Source organism: Pocillopora damicornis, chromosome 14 (genome assembly GCF_964200805.1).
Source record: "Pocillopora damicornis chromosome 14, jaPocDami1.2, whole genome shotgun sequence".
NCBI lineage: Eukaryota > Metazoa > Cnidaria > Anthozoa > Scleractinia > Pocilloporidae > Pocillopora > Pocillopora damicornis.
This window is the reverse complement of record NC_142683.1, coordinates 4,359,233-4,376,383: the sequence shown is the minus strand read 5'-3', so window position 1 is coordinate 4,376,383 and position 17,151 is coordinate 4,359,233. Positions and strand designations below refer to the sequence as shown.

At 38.3% G+C, this 17,151-nt stretch overlaps 1 protein-coding gene across 9 annotated transcripts in view; it reads right to left on the bottom strand.

The window, feature by feature from the left end:
- LOC113676079 (serine/threonine-protein kinase MRCK beta) overlaps nucleotides 1–17,151 on the bottom strand; it is a 36,183-nt gene that overhangs the window by 4,101 nt on the left and 14,931 nt on the right. For 3 of the 9 annotated variants that reach the window (XM_089193432.1, XM_089193433.1, XM_089193440.1), the window contains 29 exons: nucleotides 16,506–16,611; nucleotides 15,985–16,109; nucleotides 15,383–15,488; nucleotides 14,782–14,936; nucleotides 14,028–14,128; nucleotides 13,541–13,605; nucleotides 12,778–12,849; nucleotides 12,398–12,451; nucleotides 11,769–11,874; nucleotides 11,380–11,451; nucleotides 11,217–11,284; nucleotides 10,685–10,824; nucleotides 10,071–10,152; nucleotides 9,485–9,628; nucleotides 8,694–8,829; nucleotides 8,369–8,449; nucleotides 7,997–8,205; nucleotides 7,369–7,483; nucleotides 6,867–6,977; nucleotides 6,342–6,422; nucleotides 5,720–5,817; nucleotides 5,063–5,153; nucleotides 4,675–4,756; nucleotides 4,140–4,296; nucleotides 3,877–3,910; nucleotides 3,616–3,778; nucleotides 3,377–3,509; nucleotides 2,780–2,899; nucleotides 1,386–1,504 (listed from right to left, as the gene is read on the bottom strand). In XM_089193432.1, the coding sequence (XP_089049558.1) occupies nucleotides 1,386–1,504; nucleotides 2,780–2,899; nucleotides 3,377–3,509; nucleotides 3,616–3,778; nucleotides 3,877–3,910; nucleotides 4,140–4,296; nucleotides 4,675–4,756; nucleotides 5,063–5,153; nucleotides 5,720–5,817; nucleotides 6,342–6,422; nucleotides 6,867–6,977; nucleotides 7,369–7,483; nucleotides 7,997–8,205; nucleotides 8,369–8,449; nucleotides 8,694–8,829; nucleotides 9,485–9,628; nucleotides 10,071–10,152; nucleotides 10,685–10,824; nucleotides 11,217–11,284; nucleotides 11,380–11,451; nucleotides 11,769–11,874; nucleotides 12,398–12,451; nucleotides 12,778–12,849; nucleotides 13,541–13,605; nucleotides 14,028–14,128; nucleotides 14,782–14,936; nucleotides 15,383–15,488; nucleotides 15,985–16,109; nucleotides 16,506–16,611 (3,126 nt within the window). The remainder of the gene's footprint in view (nucleotides 1–1,385; nucleotides 1,505–2,779; nucleotides 2,900–3,376; nucleotides 3,510–3,615; nucleotides 3,779–3,876; nucleotides 3,911–4,139; nucleotides 4,297–4,674; nucleotides 4,757–5,062; nucleotides 5,154–5,719; nucleotides 5,818–6,341; nucleotides 6,423–6,866; nucleotides 6,978–7,368; nucleotides 7,484–7,996; nucleotides 8,206–8,368; nucleotides 8,450–8,693; nucleotides 8,830–9,484; nucleotides 9,629–10,070; nucleotides 10,153–10,684; nucleotides 10,825–11,216; nucleotides 11,285–11,379; nucleotides 11,452–11,768; nucleotides 11,875–12,397; nucleotides 12,452–12,777; nucleotides 12,850–13,540; nucleotides 13,606–14,027; nucleotides 14,129–14,781; nucleotides 14,937–15,382; nucleotides 15,489–15,984; nucleotides 16,110–16,505; nucleotides 16,612–17,151) is intronic. The other 6 variants (XM_089193436.1, XM_089193437.1, XM_089193434.1 and 3 more) reach the window with 3 other exon arrangements.

The window sequence follows — 17,151 nt, the reverse complement described above, 5'->3', positions numbered from 1 at the left end:
ATCAAAAAAACTCTATTTAACCCTTGTAATCTTCATTTCAATTTTGTGATCTGAATTTCTATTATCTTGGTCCAAAGTTACGTGCAATAACATTAAGCAACCTAGTATCTCATATCAAAAATAATCAAATAGAATTTTCGTAAAATAATGATGTCTTTCTTTTATTTAAGTCCAGGGACAACACTTTAGTTCAACTCGAGGTAAAAACATCTTCTAAGAAACGGACTGCACTCATAAATATTGGCTTTATTTGAAGAGGGTTACCATTGACAGAGCTAAAACCACTGATGACCTCGTAAACACGTTTAAATCAATTTATGTTAAAGGTGCTTTAAATATTTCAATTAACATAATGATATTATGGTTTACATGGATAAAAATTCATTCGTAAGATAAAATAAAGTAACAACTTGTTTTTTATCTTTTAAATTAACCATAAAAATGCTGACAAATTGATTACTGACGACACAGATTTCAGAATCAAACAGTTGTATAACCTTAAAGCATATTTATCTTCGTGCGGTGCAAAGACATAAATTTGATACTAACAAAAACAAAATATTCTTCGGGTACACCTCCATCGTGTTCTCCGTGAAAGAATTGTTATTTTCTTTGAGTTGACATCGAATGCTTCAAACTGTCGACGAGGCCAAGTCGAACGAAATTGGCTCAGCGTTGAAAATAAGTAACAAAAACTGAGCGTTTCTCCAGAAGGACAAATTCATCGGTGTAAAATTTCTTTGACTGGATACAAACAGCACGAGCATCTACTTTTTAAATTTCAGCTTCAAAACTTGAAGAGCAGCTGGTTAACAGGATTGCACAGCAGAAACTCGAGATTGTTTTCGTTTGACTTTGTCATTCAAAAATGGAAAGTGGTGAATGCTAAACGCAAGAATTAGAAAGAGCGTATGTGAATCACGATTTTAAGAAGGCGTGCAAGAGGAGAAATTAGAGGCTTAACAAATATTTACCATTAAAAGCTTCTAATTTAGGGTAACAAACCCTTCTGTCGTTTGCAGTCCTTGAGATTCATTACATAACAGTTGATGAACGAATTGCAATAAATTGCTTCTATAACTGACACAAGGCAACAAAACCCGAGGTCTGACCAACCTCGCTTTCGTGCAACCAAACCGAAGCCGAACAAGTAGTATGCCATATTTTCATTCGGTGTATTACATAAAGCTAAGAGGAGTCGCGACTCCTCCTGGATAAAAAATGGTAAAGCTCACCATAGTAACCACAGCGCTCTCCCGTCAGCCATGCGCAAGTTGATCAACTTTGGCTAGCCACGCGCCAGTTTCCCGCGCAAAATGTCACAAGAAAATAAAGAGTAATTTCTCAAGTAAGTGTCTAAGTATGATAGAACATGTTTAGCTTACCAATCAGGGGAAGTTACACCTTCCTCTTGACTTCCTAAAGGCGACACACTCAGACCGGAACTTGAACCAGACCCTGTGGAATGTCTAGGTGATTCGTCCTCAGGAAGATTTAATAAATCCTACAAAACGAAACAAATAACACGTATATGACGAGATTACATTGACCAATCATCAAAAGGTGTTAGGATTCGTAGGCAGCGGAGAAGCCGCGAGGCAACAGCAAGGGGCTGAAGTAAGCAACGGAGGAAGGATTAGCTGGAGGTCACAAATCGAGAGGGCTAAATCGAGAGTTGGTCAAATCTGATAGCGAAGTACGCTACAGGGCAATATGACCCTGAATTTAGGATTACACTTCACTACTTAACCCATTCGTTCCCAATATCTCAATGGAAATTCTCCTTACTACCTGCCTCATATTTCTCACAAATTTTGTTCTGAGAATTTCGTGTTGGAGCAAATGATAATCCCCTTGTTAACGTTTTTCTATATTCTCCACACCCGTCTCCTTGATTTTGTAGAAGAAATTCTGTCTCGGTTACTCATGGAAGTGAAATTGTTAACAACTACAACATGATCTTTTAGGGCCACTCGTTAAAAACCATTCCACAATGACTGCCTTAAAAGAACTTGGACATAGATACAAAGATAATTGTGCTAAAAATCACTTATTTATGTGCAAAGCTGAGACAAAAAACCAAGTTACTAACGCGATTATTTTGGTTAGCTCAGCCAACAGTTTACCTTGATTTCAAAATAGTTTGCATTTACTGTTAAATAAAATAAGTTAAGATTTCGACATGAGCGTGAAATAGGACATTTGGTTAAGTTAACAAGACGCTATGGCGGTTAGGGTTAGATTGTTATGAACACAAAACCTCCCACACTTTTTTTTAACGCAAAGTACAAAAGACAACCATTCACATTTAGAGTTCACCACTGATTATGGCGAACTGTTGGGAAGAAAAAAGGGAAAAAATAAAGAGGAAAGGGGAAAACTGCTTCTCATCAAGGGTGTGTGCGTTGGTAAAAAGGAAAGTTTTACAGTGTTGATTGAGAGGACATGGACGACTGTCAAGTACTCAGCCAGTCAGTAATCAGATGTCTTCGTCAAAGTTATTAATCAGCTATCAAATATATTTAAATAAGATTAGTGATCATTTGTTGAACTAACAAGCAGTCGCAAACGAGCCAAACTCCACGAAAACCGAAGCAAACCAGCGATATCCTTTTTCATCTTCTAGCTAATTTTGCAAAACTCTCCAGCTTCTTCCAAAAACAAAAAATTCCCCGAACAACTTCAGTCAAATCATCCGATCAGTGACCTGGGTTGCTGCCTCAGCTTCGTCCATCAGAAAAATCTAACAAAAAGATTTACTATGGCTACAAATGCCGACCCGTGAATTTGTGCTGTCACCGTCATGACTCAGTTCCGCATGCCTTTTACTCAACTCCAAAGCTAAAGCCAGATGCCTCTGCTCATCTGCAACACTTTTTGGTCTCAAGGTATTGAAGTACTAGACAAGAAAACAGGTTCACATCACAAGTGATATTAACCCTACTGCTTTCAAAAACACGCCTTCTTTCTTTCTCTTTTTTCTTCCTTTTTCTTTTATTTGGTCTCTTAAGAAAGATCAGTAAAACGGAGGGCGGGATTGGCGCGAAAAAAAAAAAAAGAGAAAAAATAAAAGTAAGCGTGTTCCACCAGCTACTATTTTAAGGGGCAAAATCTCCGCTGTAGTATTACTTTCATAAAATCTTCTCGTAACATACTGGAAAAATTTAACATATGCCAAGTACAAAAGCAAGAGCGGAGCGAGCGGAGGCAAGCACGCATAACAAGTCGCGCATCTCGCTTCACACTTGCCTCCGGTCGACTGAGTAGGCAAAACGATGACGCCTGTCCGGCATGCTATGAATTTTACGCGAACACGAGAAACTCAATGGAAGAGTACAAATGAACTCCCGTTTTTTTTCTCCCCTTTTTTCTTTACCTGTGCGTAATTGTCGAGATCGGCAGAGAGCCGGTTTGAACCATTTGCTACACGGCCATCATTTGAAACATCTTCCGCTGACCGAGTGGACGATGATCGCGGTCTAGGGACTGGCGGAGAGGCTTCCGCAGAACTAAACAGGAAAGTAAAAAAGTAAGAAAAAAAATTTAAATTTAAACTTGCAGTGTTTGTATTTTTTCCCTTTCATTTCTAAATGCGAATCAATGTAGACAAAGTACCTGTTTACAACATTCATGGATGCCGCTCTGCCGTTTACCATTCCTTGCGCAGGTCCAGCTGGTTTCAGACCCTTCGCTGCTACGTTGGGCCGCGTCATGAGACTGGGATTTGCAGTGACAGCGCGCTTGGACCTGGGACCTATTGCAGTGTTACGCGGAGCCACTGTATAAAAAAATTATCAATATAGATATAAATAAAATCACGTGGTAAGTTGACGGTAATATAAAAAATAACTTTTAACAGGAGGGGGGAGAAAATACCTTGAGGGGCTTCCTCGTCAGTCCCGCGTTGGCCCTAAAACGAAAAAATCTTGATGTTAAAAGCTATCATAACTCATTTAGAGTCATGAAAAGTCAGAAGTGTATTTGTTTCTTCAGCTTAGTAGCAGATGAACTAGTTTTTATCAAAATAGTGTTCCTGGTTTTTGCTCGAAGGCATGTCCATTTGACTAACCCTCATTAGAAAGATTTACAAGTGATTTATATTCTTAGTTTGGTTGTTTGTGAAAGCAATGGCGACTAACCCTTGGTAACTCTTTAATGATTTGAAATCCATCACCAGGACCCATGTGTGAGATATGGTTGAAGTTGGTTGGTCCTGAGATGAGCTTTGATTTGATATCTGCATCCATATCTGCTAAGCCACCCTCTTTGACTTTAAATCCAAATCGATATGAACTACTGCAGACAGACAGGAAGAAAAGGGAATTAGTTCCAATAGAAAGTGACCGAGGAGCTTTCCATTCGGGTAGTAAACCCGATGAGGATTTTCTTCCAAAACGAACCGCGCCTTTTTTCCCTGTAGCATAGTGTAAGAGAATAAGTAAGTTCATTATTAAAAGGGTCAACTTTTACTTGGGAGAAAATGGATTCTTCGATTTGCGGAAACAAACTCAGCGGGTTAACCACGAAGTTCCTCATGACGTATGGTGCATGGGAGACTAACCAAATGGGAGAGTCATTTTCCAATAATTCCGGTAAAATTGAGAAAAGACGAATATCACTTGAGGAATTCTTTTTTTTTTCCGAAAAACATTTGATCAGAAGCCTCAAACCAACCTTCTCTTGCTGCTTTTCAGTCTTAAAATAGCCGCAAGGGCTTTCTTTCCTTTATTGGGGTCTGGAATGATCAGTTCCTCCTCTGTACAAAAAACACAACAACACAACAACGATTCAATTTCAAAATGGAAAAAAATTGCAACTACTCTCGTAACACTTTTACATCCCAACATCAGTCTACATATTCTCCCTACTTTTATCGATATTTCTTATGGTACGGACAAGGAGAATTCGTAACAATCAAAGCTTCTTAGGTTGGTGATCACTTCCTATTTTCTCATGATCTTAAAGAACGATTCACCAGTAAGATTGTACGGAGAAATTAAACGCTGGTCACTCTTTGGGTTTAAAGGGTTAATGTTCAATTTAACCAAGAGAATATACAAACCTTCAAACAGAGTGTTCTTGAGGTAAACTAAATTGCATTGCTCTGAAGCGGTGCACAGAGCCAGCGAGCCATCATTGATCAAAGCATGACACTGTAAGAGAGAGACGTAGAGTACCAATAGTCAGTGAAGAAGAATTCCCTACCATGGATCAATACCAACAGGGCGCTTATCGATTAAGCGCCGCAAAAACCAAAACCAAAGTAATCAACGACCAATCAGAAGAAAAGAAAAATACCTTTGAGAACCAATGATGAACTCAAAGTAAAAACAACCAAACTGCATGAAGCGCGGGAAAACCGCGGACGACCAATTCGTGGTGGGTTTCAGTTTTGCATTTGATTGGTTGAGAAAGTGGGCAAGAGTTTTCTGAACCAATCACAGAACGAAGTAAGGCAAAACCAATACAATCCAGTATTTCGACACTCAATAAAAAATTGCTCTGAATGTTCCATTTATGATAAGACACGGCAACACTGTTTACAGTAAATAAATCAGTTACGTGTCGTTTGAACAGGAAAATGTATACGATTTATCGCAAGGGAGAATCTTCTCTTTAAGGTTTAAATTTCTCTGCTTAAAATCCATGCAACTTTTTTTCTCTCTCTTTAAAATGAAAATCGAATTACTAAAAACTATAACAATCAAAAAATTTCTACCTTTTTGAGGGGGATCGTCTGAAGCCATTCTGCACTACTTGAGTCAAAGATATCTATCGCTCTCTCACTGAAGGAGATCACGTACGGATACGAATACGCTAAAGTAGAAGAAAAAAAAGTAAAACACTTTATTTTTCAATGACGCTATTTTTCTTGCGCGGAATAACGGTGGGCAAGAAAGGCCCGTTTTGCTCGCTCGGGCAGCCAATCAGAACATAGGATTCGCTTCATACTGCCCACGGGCGCTGACAGCGATAAAATAAATTAACCTTATTTCCCTCCACTAAGTAGCGGGGGTTAGTGATACACTAGAGACACTAATGACATCACCTGAGCTTAAAAGAAAAAATACACCATCGTTGACAAACAGGTTCATTGGGAATATCTACAAACCCTTTTCATATTTTACTTCTCTGGTTTTTATCGCTTTCGGAAACCTTCCTAGAAATGTGCGAAAGGCGAACAAGACGAGATTTAACTGAAACCTTAGAACTGTTCCATGGTCCATGGTCCATGGTTTCATAATTTGCATCAACAGCATTTTCTTACAGAATCTGGTACAAGTTACTGATTTTCTGTTCGACACAGATAACTTGATTTTTTTTTTTTTTTTTTAACTTACCGACATTTGTGGGCGGTGATGGCCACATCAGCTCATAACGTCTTGATCTATAACCACTGGCCTCAACGAAGATTCCTAGTACTGGAAAAAAAATAGCTTTAATCAATAAAATATTTTTTAATTTTATATTAGGCGAAACTAGTATTTTCTCAATTTAAGACCTACATTTTACACCCAAATCTTAATTATCATAGTCGGTGGGAAAAGAAACATAAAACATCATTTTTTTGATTCCGCACAATTTGTTCAACTGTGGTCTAAAACTTGTCAGTCCACTCGCGCGGTCAATCGCCTGGTTCAGAGTGAAGGCGCAGGGTAGAGGAAAAGGCCCTGGGCTCTAATGTGGTGACTTGTCCTCAAGACTAGCTCATTTCCTCAAAGACACATATCTAATCTCCGCAAAAATGAAAAAAAAAACAAAGCCACCATATCTGCAGTAGCTCTCAGAAAAGAGATAAACGTTATATGTATGATTTTTCTTTTCTAATCCGTCAAACAAACTCGCTCATGCCCTAATATACTTACAATTAAAACACAACAGAAATTCTTTGTTTGTTTCGATCTCCACAGCAAGCAAGGCATCCAGTGGGTTATTGGTGATGAAATTTAATGTCGGGTCATCTGAGTTAACAAGTTCTAAGGGAAACAAAAAAAAAACCGCAAATCATGATTAAGACGACGTCCATAAGACACGGCTGGAGAAAAAATTGAGAATTTAGCAAAATTAGAGAGTGGTCCACACATTTAAGATTGCATATATAAAATCTCTGGTATACCGGAAATCTTCCAGAGAAAGAAAACCTCCCGGTCTCCCTTGCAGTAAATTTGGAAACAATTTTACAGAAGAGGACGGTGATGATGGCGATGCTAAGTACTCATGTACTTAGCATCGCCATTAAAAAAAAAAAAAAAAAGGGTTAGGATGTTCTATTCAAGAATAGTTGTATTTCGTGTACCTTTTGTTTGGATTAAGTCAGTCATTTGTTTCTAAAAAAAAAAAAAAACAAAAACAAAAGAGAAAACTTACTCAGAGGTCTTCCCTCTCCTGTAATACTATATACAGCAAACCCGGAGACGTATCCAACAAGTAACTTTCCAAATGACACTCCTAACCATTGGATGTTAAAGTTCACTGGTGTTTCCTAAGAAAGAGAAAACACCTTGAAAGTTAACATGACGTATTTAATGTTACTATCATCACTTAGGACTTTTCCTGACATGTTACAGAGAAATTCTCATTGAATATCGAAAGTAATCCGATGAAGAATTGGTTTGGATTTACTTCACTCAGTGGTTGGTCCAGAAAACGCGTGGATTCATAACTAACACCGCTTGCCAGTTTGTCACTCGCGTTTTCCCGCGCTTCAGTCAGTTTGCTTGTGTTTACTCGAGTCCTCGTTGGATCCTTCTCATATTTTCCCTTTTCTCATTGGTTGTTGAGATAACGTTTGATATGGTCCCACAAAACTCAATCGAAATGTGGCACGTAGGAGCTTACATTTAAATGTAAGTTTAAATGTAAGCATATTGGAGCTTACAATTGTCAGAGTTTTTCATGTTTCACAAGTCCGTCCAGGTACAAAATATTCTATTAATAGAAATATCTAAACATTACTTGCACCAAAAGGTACAACAGTGTGCATCAGTAAATTTACCTTGATCTTCAGATGTCTGTACTTTGTCCGATTCAGTTCGTAGACATAAATATGCCTCTTGACCGCTGCGCAGAGGCAAGTCGCTGTGTTATCATGAATACTTCCCGTGGCAAACATTAGACAATTTTTCGCCTCTGGAATTTTAATTGGTTCTGTGTCATGTCCATCTACTGCAGACAGTGGATAGAGTCGTATTTGACGATTCCTTCCTAAAACACAAATGATAACACAATGTTTTAGTACATACCCTGATGACACACTTTACTCCAAAGGACACTTTACATTCTTTGACGAAAAACTTAACCCTTATTTCGCAGAAGTGAAAATCCATTCCTTTTTGTACGCTTTTTCTATTTTTGGATCATAATTTACCTGATATTAAAACGAGAAGTTGCTCATCTGGTAACATCTCTATCTGAGACACCTTCTTATTGTCACCAATGCGGGACGAACCTGAAATTAAAACGACAAAATGACAAATAAGCACAAGAAACATGAAAATTGAGGAATAAACTTAGGTCTATGAGACTGCCCCAAGTTGGTGCATCTTATTCCTTCAGTTAACTCGGAAATAGCTGCTCCAGCCTTTCAGATAGTAGAAAGGAGCCCGATAGAGAAAGGAGGTCTGGGTACGGTAAAAAAGAAAGAGAGAGGTCTGGGTCGGGTTGCGTTCCGAACGCCTGGAACAGGTACTTACTTTCTTTCATCAATTCAATGCAGAAGAGACCATCTTCTGTACCCAAACACACTCGGTCAGTGTCTATTATTGTTGCACAGAGTGCTTGTTTGATCTGTGGATTGGACTCGGTGACTTCTTTGGCCTGGTAAACTTGCTGTATGTAAAACAAAATCACAAAGTATCAACTATAATATACAAGTGTCTCTTATCATTTAGGAGAAATACAACTCAAATTTCCAGCACAAATTGGAAAAAAAAAGCACATCTTAATTCTTCCTCTTATCTTAAGAGGAAGATAACACAGTAACCAACAACGAGGCTGCCTTCTTTAAAAAGTATGTACAGCACAAGAATATTAGTACAGAATTAAGACGAAGGCAAAAAACGAGCAACCCGACCCGACCCGACCCGATCCGACCCGACCCGACCCGACCCGACCCGACCCGACCCGACCCGACCCGACGAGACACGACCCAAACCTCCCATATTTTTACTCATCCGCTACTGTTGCGTCGTCTACTATCGAGCTTCTTTTTTACCAACTGAAAACCTAGAACAAGCTTCAGCTGATCATACGAAGGGTGTCTTCTAAACGCTCATATAGTTAAAATAATCAGTACAAAAAAAAATATTAGTACTCCGTTTAAAAAAAAAACAAATTTAGACACATGTATCAAACACAGTGACCCACATTATAAAACCTAAAGGAAACATAATATGAATGAGCAAGCAGTCTGAAAAAATGCAAAAAACTACACTCTCACTATAACAGAGAATACCCCTGTGTATGTCTTTAAAAACGTGTTTACCGTCTTGGAGGTCTCCTTATTTTCTTTGAGGGCTTTGTGTAACTGTTGCAGAGCATTCACCCATTTGACCCTGTCATTTTCACTTTCTGTTAATATCAGCTGTGTTAGAGATTCTCCTGGAGGGTTCATCTGAGAAGCCGTGATCTAAAAGAGACCAGCTTGTTAGTAATACTAATACTAATACAGTATTTATATAGCGCTATTTCTATTGCTATTCAATAGCGCTTTACAATTCATTTACATTCATTCAATTCATTCACAAGTGTCTCTTCCACCCATCCCACCCCAGGGGAGGACATCCACCACACAATAATCTCGTGCGTGGGAAATTTACGTCTCCTACCCCAACCCTGCAGGAGTCGGGGCCTACGGTTTGACGTCCTATCCGAGAAGACGAAGCAATGTGAGTGAAGCGTCTTGCTTAAGGACACAACGTCGTGCCCCAGCCAGGACTTGAACCCGGGCCGTCGGACCCAGAGTCCAACACACTGACCACTGGACTACTCACGCCTCACCACTGCATGATGCCGATGGCTGTGTTTCACTACCCAAGTATTGGATGAATAAAATATATATATTTACATACCCTAAAAATACACATTATGTCTTTTTTACTTGCGTGAATAACATCTGAAGCGAGCACCCCACTGACTGAGAACTCTTCATCTCTGCAAAGAACGAAGAATACTTTCATGAAGATCGAGTCTTTTACAATAAACTTAGATCAAGCACAATAAATTCCATTAAGTTCATTTGTAATGAAACTTGACTTTAAAAATAACTGTTCAAACATTTTATAAGTGAATGAAACAAAAATGCCGTACGGTTGAAAAACGAGCTGCTGAACAATTACATTTCCGAGTGGTAACTAATTCAATTTTCTTACCAAAAAGAGTTAATTTGAGATTTAAGTAAAGTGTAATTGAGTAAAAAAAGTGACGTCACCAAAATGGTTAATCTTTCACATCCTAACATCAGCATGCAGATTCTCTCCACACGGATCTCTTTACATTTCCCGTCGTAGTGACGAGGAGAATTTGTTATACAATGAAAAGCGTTGTTAGTAGTGACCACTGTCTTTATTCTCATGACCTAAATGTTTGATTCAGGGTTTATGTTGTAGGGAGAAATACGATGCTGGTCACTCTGGGGGTTATAAGATTGATCAAGGTAACTCGGTAACGTTTGTGCTGCGCTCACCTCATGTCAATAACTTGTGTCGCTGATTGAGAAATCTGAGGGGGTTTGTCACCAGTTACATCAAAAAGGAACAATTTGAAGTCACAGATGACAGCGAATTGTCGAAGCCAACCTTTTTTGATTCCGCCTGGCTTAGGAATCTAAAGGCAATAAAACAGCTAAGTAGAGACAACCAGCGACCATCTGGTAAAACTGATAATACAGCATACAAGCGTATCACTTCCTGTCAATACAAATTTCTGTCTGAAGACGTCATTTCCGTCCTTTGACCCTATCGTCATTCCTGCTCAGCGTGACAATGTGACTCCTTGCATGAGACTGCGTGACACTTAGGCCGTGACAAAAAGATTACGGAATATCAAAACGCCATCTACGAGGCCAATCCGGCCATGTGATTGGTTTATTTGTACCACGTGATAGAAAATATTCTTCTCTGATTGGCTATGTACCAATGTGCCCCACACACTACTGATGAAGCAAAAAGTACATTGGACATGTTACTGAAAAGAGAATAATTTCTGACTTGGGTTACCTTAACAATTCCTTCATAAGCAGTTCCAATTCCTTTTTCAGGGTCAATTCCTAGCGGCCTTCTATTCACTACACAAAGAAGAAAGAATAATGTCAAGCAAAATTACTAATACACAAAATATTTCTACATCGATTAAAATAAACCAGTTGTTGGAAACACTTACTTTGACTCGGAGGAATTGGACAAACAGGAGGAGCTTGATCAGTGCAGGACACATGGCAAGCGTATTGACACACTAAACAACAACAACAAAAAATAATGACGAAGGGTTTAAAAAAATACTATTTTGGAAATAACACTGTGAGAGAGTGAAAACATTTCCAAGTACTGAGTTTGACAAAGGTATACTCTAACTCAAAAAAATAAAAATCTTATCATTAACAAGACCTTGCAATAATCTGAGCAGGGCTATGGTAACTAAAAGTAACAACATAAAAATTGTTTGGTTGGGTCTCCCATTTTAACTATTTGCAATCACTATATTTGGCATGAAGTAGAGGGTAGCCTTTTTTCGGAAATCTGCCCAAACAAGTTCAAATCGCAAAACTTCACCTTCACATATGGAACCTTGCCTGACCAAACCGATCATTAATGATGTACACTGGCTGCACTTGGTAGGTGTAGTGAAGGTTCTTACAGAGAACTTGTGCACTCGAGGCTGGCGAGAAAAACAGAACTGCATAAGTATAGAAAACAATGAAAAGATAAAACAAGAGGTAACAAAGCGTGTGTGCACTAGAAAGTGAGAGGTATAGTTACGCAAAATTGAAAACTTATTAGCAAGAAATACTAAGCTTCAATAAGGTAAGTTCTAAACAAAGCAAAAAATGAATTGTGCCACAAGATAATGAATGCTTTGCCTTATCGTTTTAAAACAATTTTCAACTGAGTGTCGAAATGTTTCCGATATTCCAATGGTTTCCATTGATAATTGGTCCAGAAAACTCGCGTCACTCTCTCAACCAATCAGATGCAAATGTAACATCAATTACGGTTTGGTCGCCTGCGTTTTCCCGCGCTTTAGACAGTTTGGTTGCTTAAACTTTTGAGTTCTCTTTAGTTCTTTTCCTTTCTTCTGATTGGCCGATTTCCTTTAGTTTTAGTTTACGACACTCAATCAAAAGGCGTTTTAACAGTCAAGGTAAAGTAATAGATGATGACACCATAACAAGACAGTTCACCTGAGGTGGTGCGATGGATGACACAGATGATATGGATGATCTTATTGAAATGGACTGATGGAAAATAAAAGCAAATCAAATATCAGCATTTAATGAATTATGTGCGTGTTGTGCAACGGAAACAGATCCGTTATCGTTAGTGGTCGTTATTAAATGGTGTCATTTCACCTGACAAATCCACTCCCACGAGTGACTAAAGGAGAACTTGCTTTACAAAGCCGAAACATTTTCAAGCAGAATGGTGATTAGAAGCGAGACATGAGCTGCAGAAAAATGCATAATCCGACCCCAAATTCTCAAAATGGAAATCAAAAGAAATGTATGACAGATAGTGCGGAGAATTGATATTCAGATACTGGAAACAGAAGGAAGACACTTACATCAGGAGGAGCAGTCGAGGGAGTGCTACTCGAACGAGACCTCTGATTCTCGCTCAGTTGGCCATCTATCTCCTATTCAAACGAGCGAGAAGAGAAAAACAGCAATAAGAAGAAAACATCATTAATATCGCTGAACTTTCAAAACTAAGTTTTCCTGTTGTTTATTGTTGCGATGAGGTAAGTTTCTTAAGAAACTGTGGTCCTGTGTCGGTGGGAGAGTATAACAGGGTAATTTGGTACCATCAACCGAGTTTATAACGTAAATTGGCCACCGTAAAGAGTTTTAAAGCTGACGTTTCGAGCGTTACCACTTCGCCATTCACTCTGACGAACGGCTAACGCTCGAAACGTCAGCTTTCCTATTGAAACAAGCAAGAACAGAAAAACAACAACTGGAAAAATCGTTAATATTGCTTAACTTTCAAAACTGAGTGTTTCGGTCGTTTCTTATTTCACTTTCTTTGTGTATTTGTTTGGTTTATCTGTTAATAAGATTACGTTGGTCCAAAAAAACTCGCGCCAATCAGATACAATTCTAACTCCAATCGCTTGTGCACCTGCGTTTTCCCGCGCTTCAGGTAGTTTGCTCGTTTTCACCTGGAGTTTTCATCGGCTCTTACAGGTATTTTCCTTTCTTCTGATTGGCAGTTGTAATTTCTTTAGTTTTGGTTTTAAGACTCTCAAACAAGAAGCGCTCTTATCCTCAAAACTAAACAACTCCTTGCGTTCTTTACTAATCAAGTAAATGAAAACAAATGAATACCTCTGACAATCCTTCCAGTCTTGAGTCTCGCGAAGTTTCTCTCATGTACAAGAAAGGGAATCCATCTGTAAAAAAAAACAACAACAAAGAGAAAAATTAATTTTTCCGGTAATCACACGCAGAACCATACCGCCCTCGCGCAAAACATTTTGAAGTAAAGGGTTTAACTCATACCTTGGCAACAAACATTTAGAAATAAGAACACGAAAAAAATGCCAATGCTCACGGCAACAAAACACAAATTGCAGGATTTTCTTAAGTCAAAAAGAACTTTGATCTAATTTTTCCTTCATAATATCCTTAAATTAATACTGTTGGAAAATCCCTTCTCCATAGTTAATAAGAATATTTCAGCTTCAGCGTAAAAACTGCTGAAAGCAGACGGATACATAGAGCATTTGCCCAAAACATCTCGCTTAATCTCTTTATTATGAAAATCTGGGTAAATTCCACATTATTTCTGTTAAAAAAGTAAATTAAATCTTACTTCCAGATTTGCCACCAACTTTCAGTTGTTCGATTTCTGCTTTGAGTTGCTTGACTTCATCACGAAGAGTATTGCACTGTGCTTCAGATTCACCCAATTTCCTATAATCATTCATAATAATCAAAACTCAACTCAATAAATTAGCAATAATTAAGAATTACATTTCCCAGGAAAATAGTCACCCGACAATTACCTGGTGAACTTATTTGAAACAAATTTAAGTGTTTACAGTACCGACAGACGTTTTGTACTCAGTTTAGTCGAACACAAGCTCAGACGATTTGCAATCAGTTTGGGTCGGTCGTAGACATCCCAACATTCAATGAGGATCAAAATCCAGGAGATGTCACGAAATAACTCGTGTGCGAGTGCGCGAAGAGATGTCGATTGTTACTTACAAGTTAATAGAGAGTCAGGCGAGTAAGATATAAGCAATGTTTTGCTGTGTATCCTTGTGACCTTCTTGAAAATTACAACTAAACTACAGCAAAGCGCAAGGTAAGTGCGATATTTTAAATAGAACAATGTACTGTTTATACTCGCGAGTATGGGTAAGAAACGAGTAAATTGACTGAGTAGGAATGCGGCTGTAGCTGGGTACAAATCGACTGATTACAAAACCTCTGCGGGTAAAACACAACGATAAGCATGTCGTCATACCTCGCAAAAATGATAAATCTTGCAGCATAAACTGATTTTGTATTAGCTTTTGCCTAGTTGGCTATCATGTTTTTCCAGCATTATTTAAGCCCACCTGTCATTTGCTACATTAGCAGCTTTCATTTTGTTCAGTTCCTCCATCAATTGCTGCTTCGCCTGAATCTCAGCTTGAAGGTTCGACTGCAGGCTCAATATCTCTTGTTTTTCAACTTTCTGCGACCTTCTCATTTGCCACTGGTTCTTTTCACCCTGCAATATTTGCAAGAATAAAATGGAATTAAATTTATTTCCGTGCACAACATACCACACAATATTTCTTAACTAAAGCCAGTAACAAAAAAAAGTTGATTTGTCATTTGGGCAAAAGGAAATATTAAAAGATAAATTGCCAACCATAAAGCTTGTTTCAAAAGCAGGCCACAGGATCAGCTGTGTCTTTTGTATTTGTTTGCCTATTTTAACAAGGGTTTCAATAAAAGTATTTTATCAGGGGTCTACCGCCGCCTATGAGACGCTGACCGCTGTCTGTTAAGCCTGCGAGCAGGCACTCGTGTTTGGATTTCACCTTACTGCCCCTTTTTGGGTACAGTCCCCTTTTACGCCCGAAGCTGCCACTGATGGAAAAGTTTTACTGAAACCATTGATTTAAATTGTATTGCTAGAGACTATTTAATGACTGATAAACCAATACATACCCTTGGTATTGTAGCATACCCTGAAGATTTCAGGCCATCCAGTTCTTCTGTCATTTTGCTAGCTAAGGCCTGAAGATAACCTCTCGCCTCCTTCTCGTCACTTACCCTTCATTGAAAAATGAAAAAAAAGAGAAAAAAATTAAAAGGAAACGCCATTTTAATACAGTTAAAGCTGTACTTATGGACTATGTTAAATACTTTTGTTACGTAACCCTGCATTAGGCACACAGCTTAATGAGAAAACTGAGTTTCACTTCATTCCAAAAAGTTCGAGCTAACATCATCGTTATTGTTAATTTTTTTTAATCCAGCAAACGTTATTCTTTTCATCAAAAACAGCCATACGAGAAAGGATTTGAATTATTCAATCCATTTGTAGTCTTTGAGTCCCACGATCTGATTATCAATTCTCCCCTCCAACTGCTACACATTTCCTTGTAAATAAGTTATGAGAATTTGATGTTAAATCAAGATAACAACTTCTACCCGATCAGTTTGAGTATTCTCGTTACCTGTTTGCTGGATAATGTATGGATATCATGGGGAGAAGATACACGTTAATCAATCGTGTGAAGTTAAAATAAAGCTGAGCTTGAACATACCACTGAATAATCTCAGCTATCTGAGCTTCCCAATGAGCCACAGCGTCTTTCTTCTCGTTGCTGTCCCTCATTTCTTCCTCAAGTTTACGATGAGCAGAGGTAGTACGTTTCAAAGTTTCTGTCATCTGCAACATTCAAAGCAGTAAATAAGAATCAAGTGTACCACTTAGTTTGAATAAAATGTGATACAAAAATTGGTTGCAGCTTAAAAAACTTGAACCCATCTGTTAATTAGGGACCAACAGGTTTTGGATTGGATTTCCAAAACTCAACAAGTACTGATTCAACTGGAAGAGTAAAATATGTTACTAAAAAAATATTCTTCTAGCTGGGTGAGCCTCTAAATAAACTCCCCCCCCCGAAAAAAAATAATTAATTAAATAAAATAAAATAAACAAATAATTACTTATGCAGGTGGATTTCATCTTCACACCACCAAAATATCAAAATACTTAAAAGATGGATGAGAGAAATAAAGGCAGTTTTTTTTCCACTTTAGAGATAAATCAATCACTGCAAACCTTTTCAACGTCAGTTTGTAATTTCTTGTTCTCCTCTTCTAGGATGCCCATGGTTCTCTCACTCTTTCTCCTCAATTCTTCCATGGCTTCTTGATGTTCTTTGACACTAGAATGACAAAGCAGATAGTTGGCAATACATTCGTTAATACTACATGTATCAAAGAAGACAAAATAATCTTACTCTATATGAACATATGTAAGAATATGCTTTCTTGTATTCTTTACTTAGCGCAAGCAAAGACACACTCCAGGGGAGGGGGACTTCCTAGTAAGAAGCCTATGGAGTTGTGCCGCTAGATGGGGTAACATTTTCATGACTAGATTGCCCTCCATGGGATAGCATTTTCAATAAAGTTTAAAGAATGGGTCACACATTTGCAGGATTTTGGGGGTAAGAAATTCTGGTCAGCAGGGATTTAAAACTGGGAAGATTAGCAATTACAAAGTTGTCTGAATTGGGATTATGACAATCACATTTGCTTAAACGTGAGGGGGGTCTATAATTGGCCATACAATTGACTATAATGGAGTAGAGATACTGAGATTCCAAAACTTGACCAAGTATCCCCACCCCCACCCTCATGACACTATCATTGACAGATTCCACAGGACAACTAAACGTTTCACTGTACCTGCCCCTCAACTA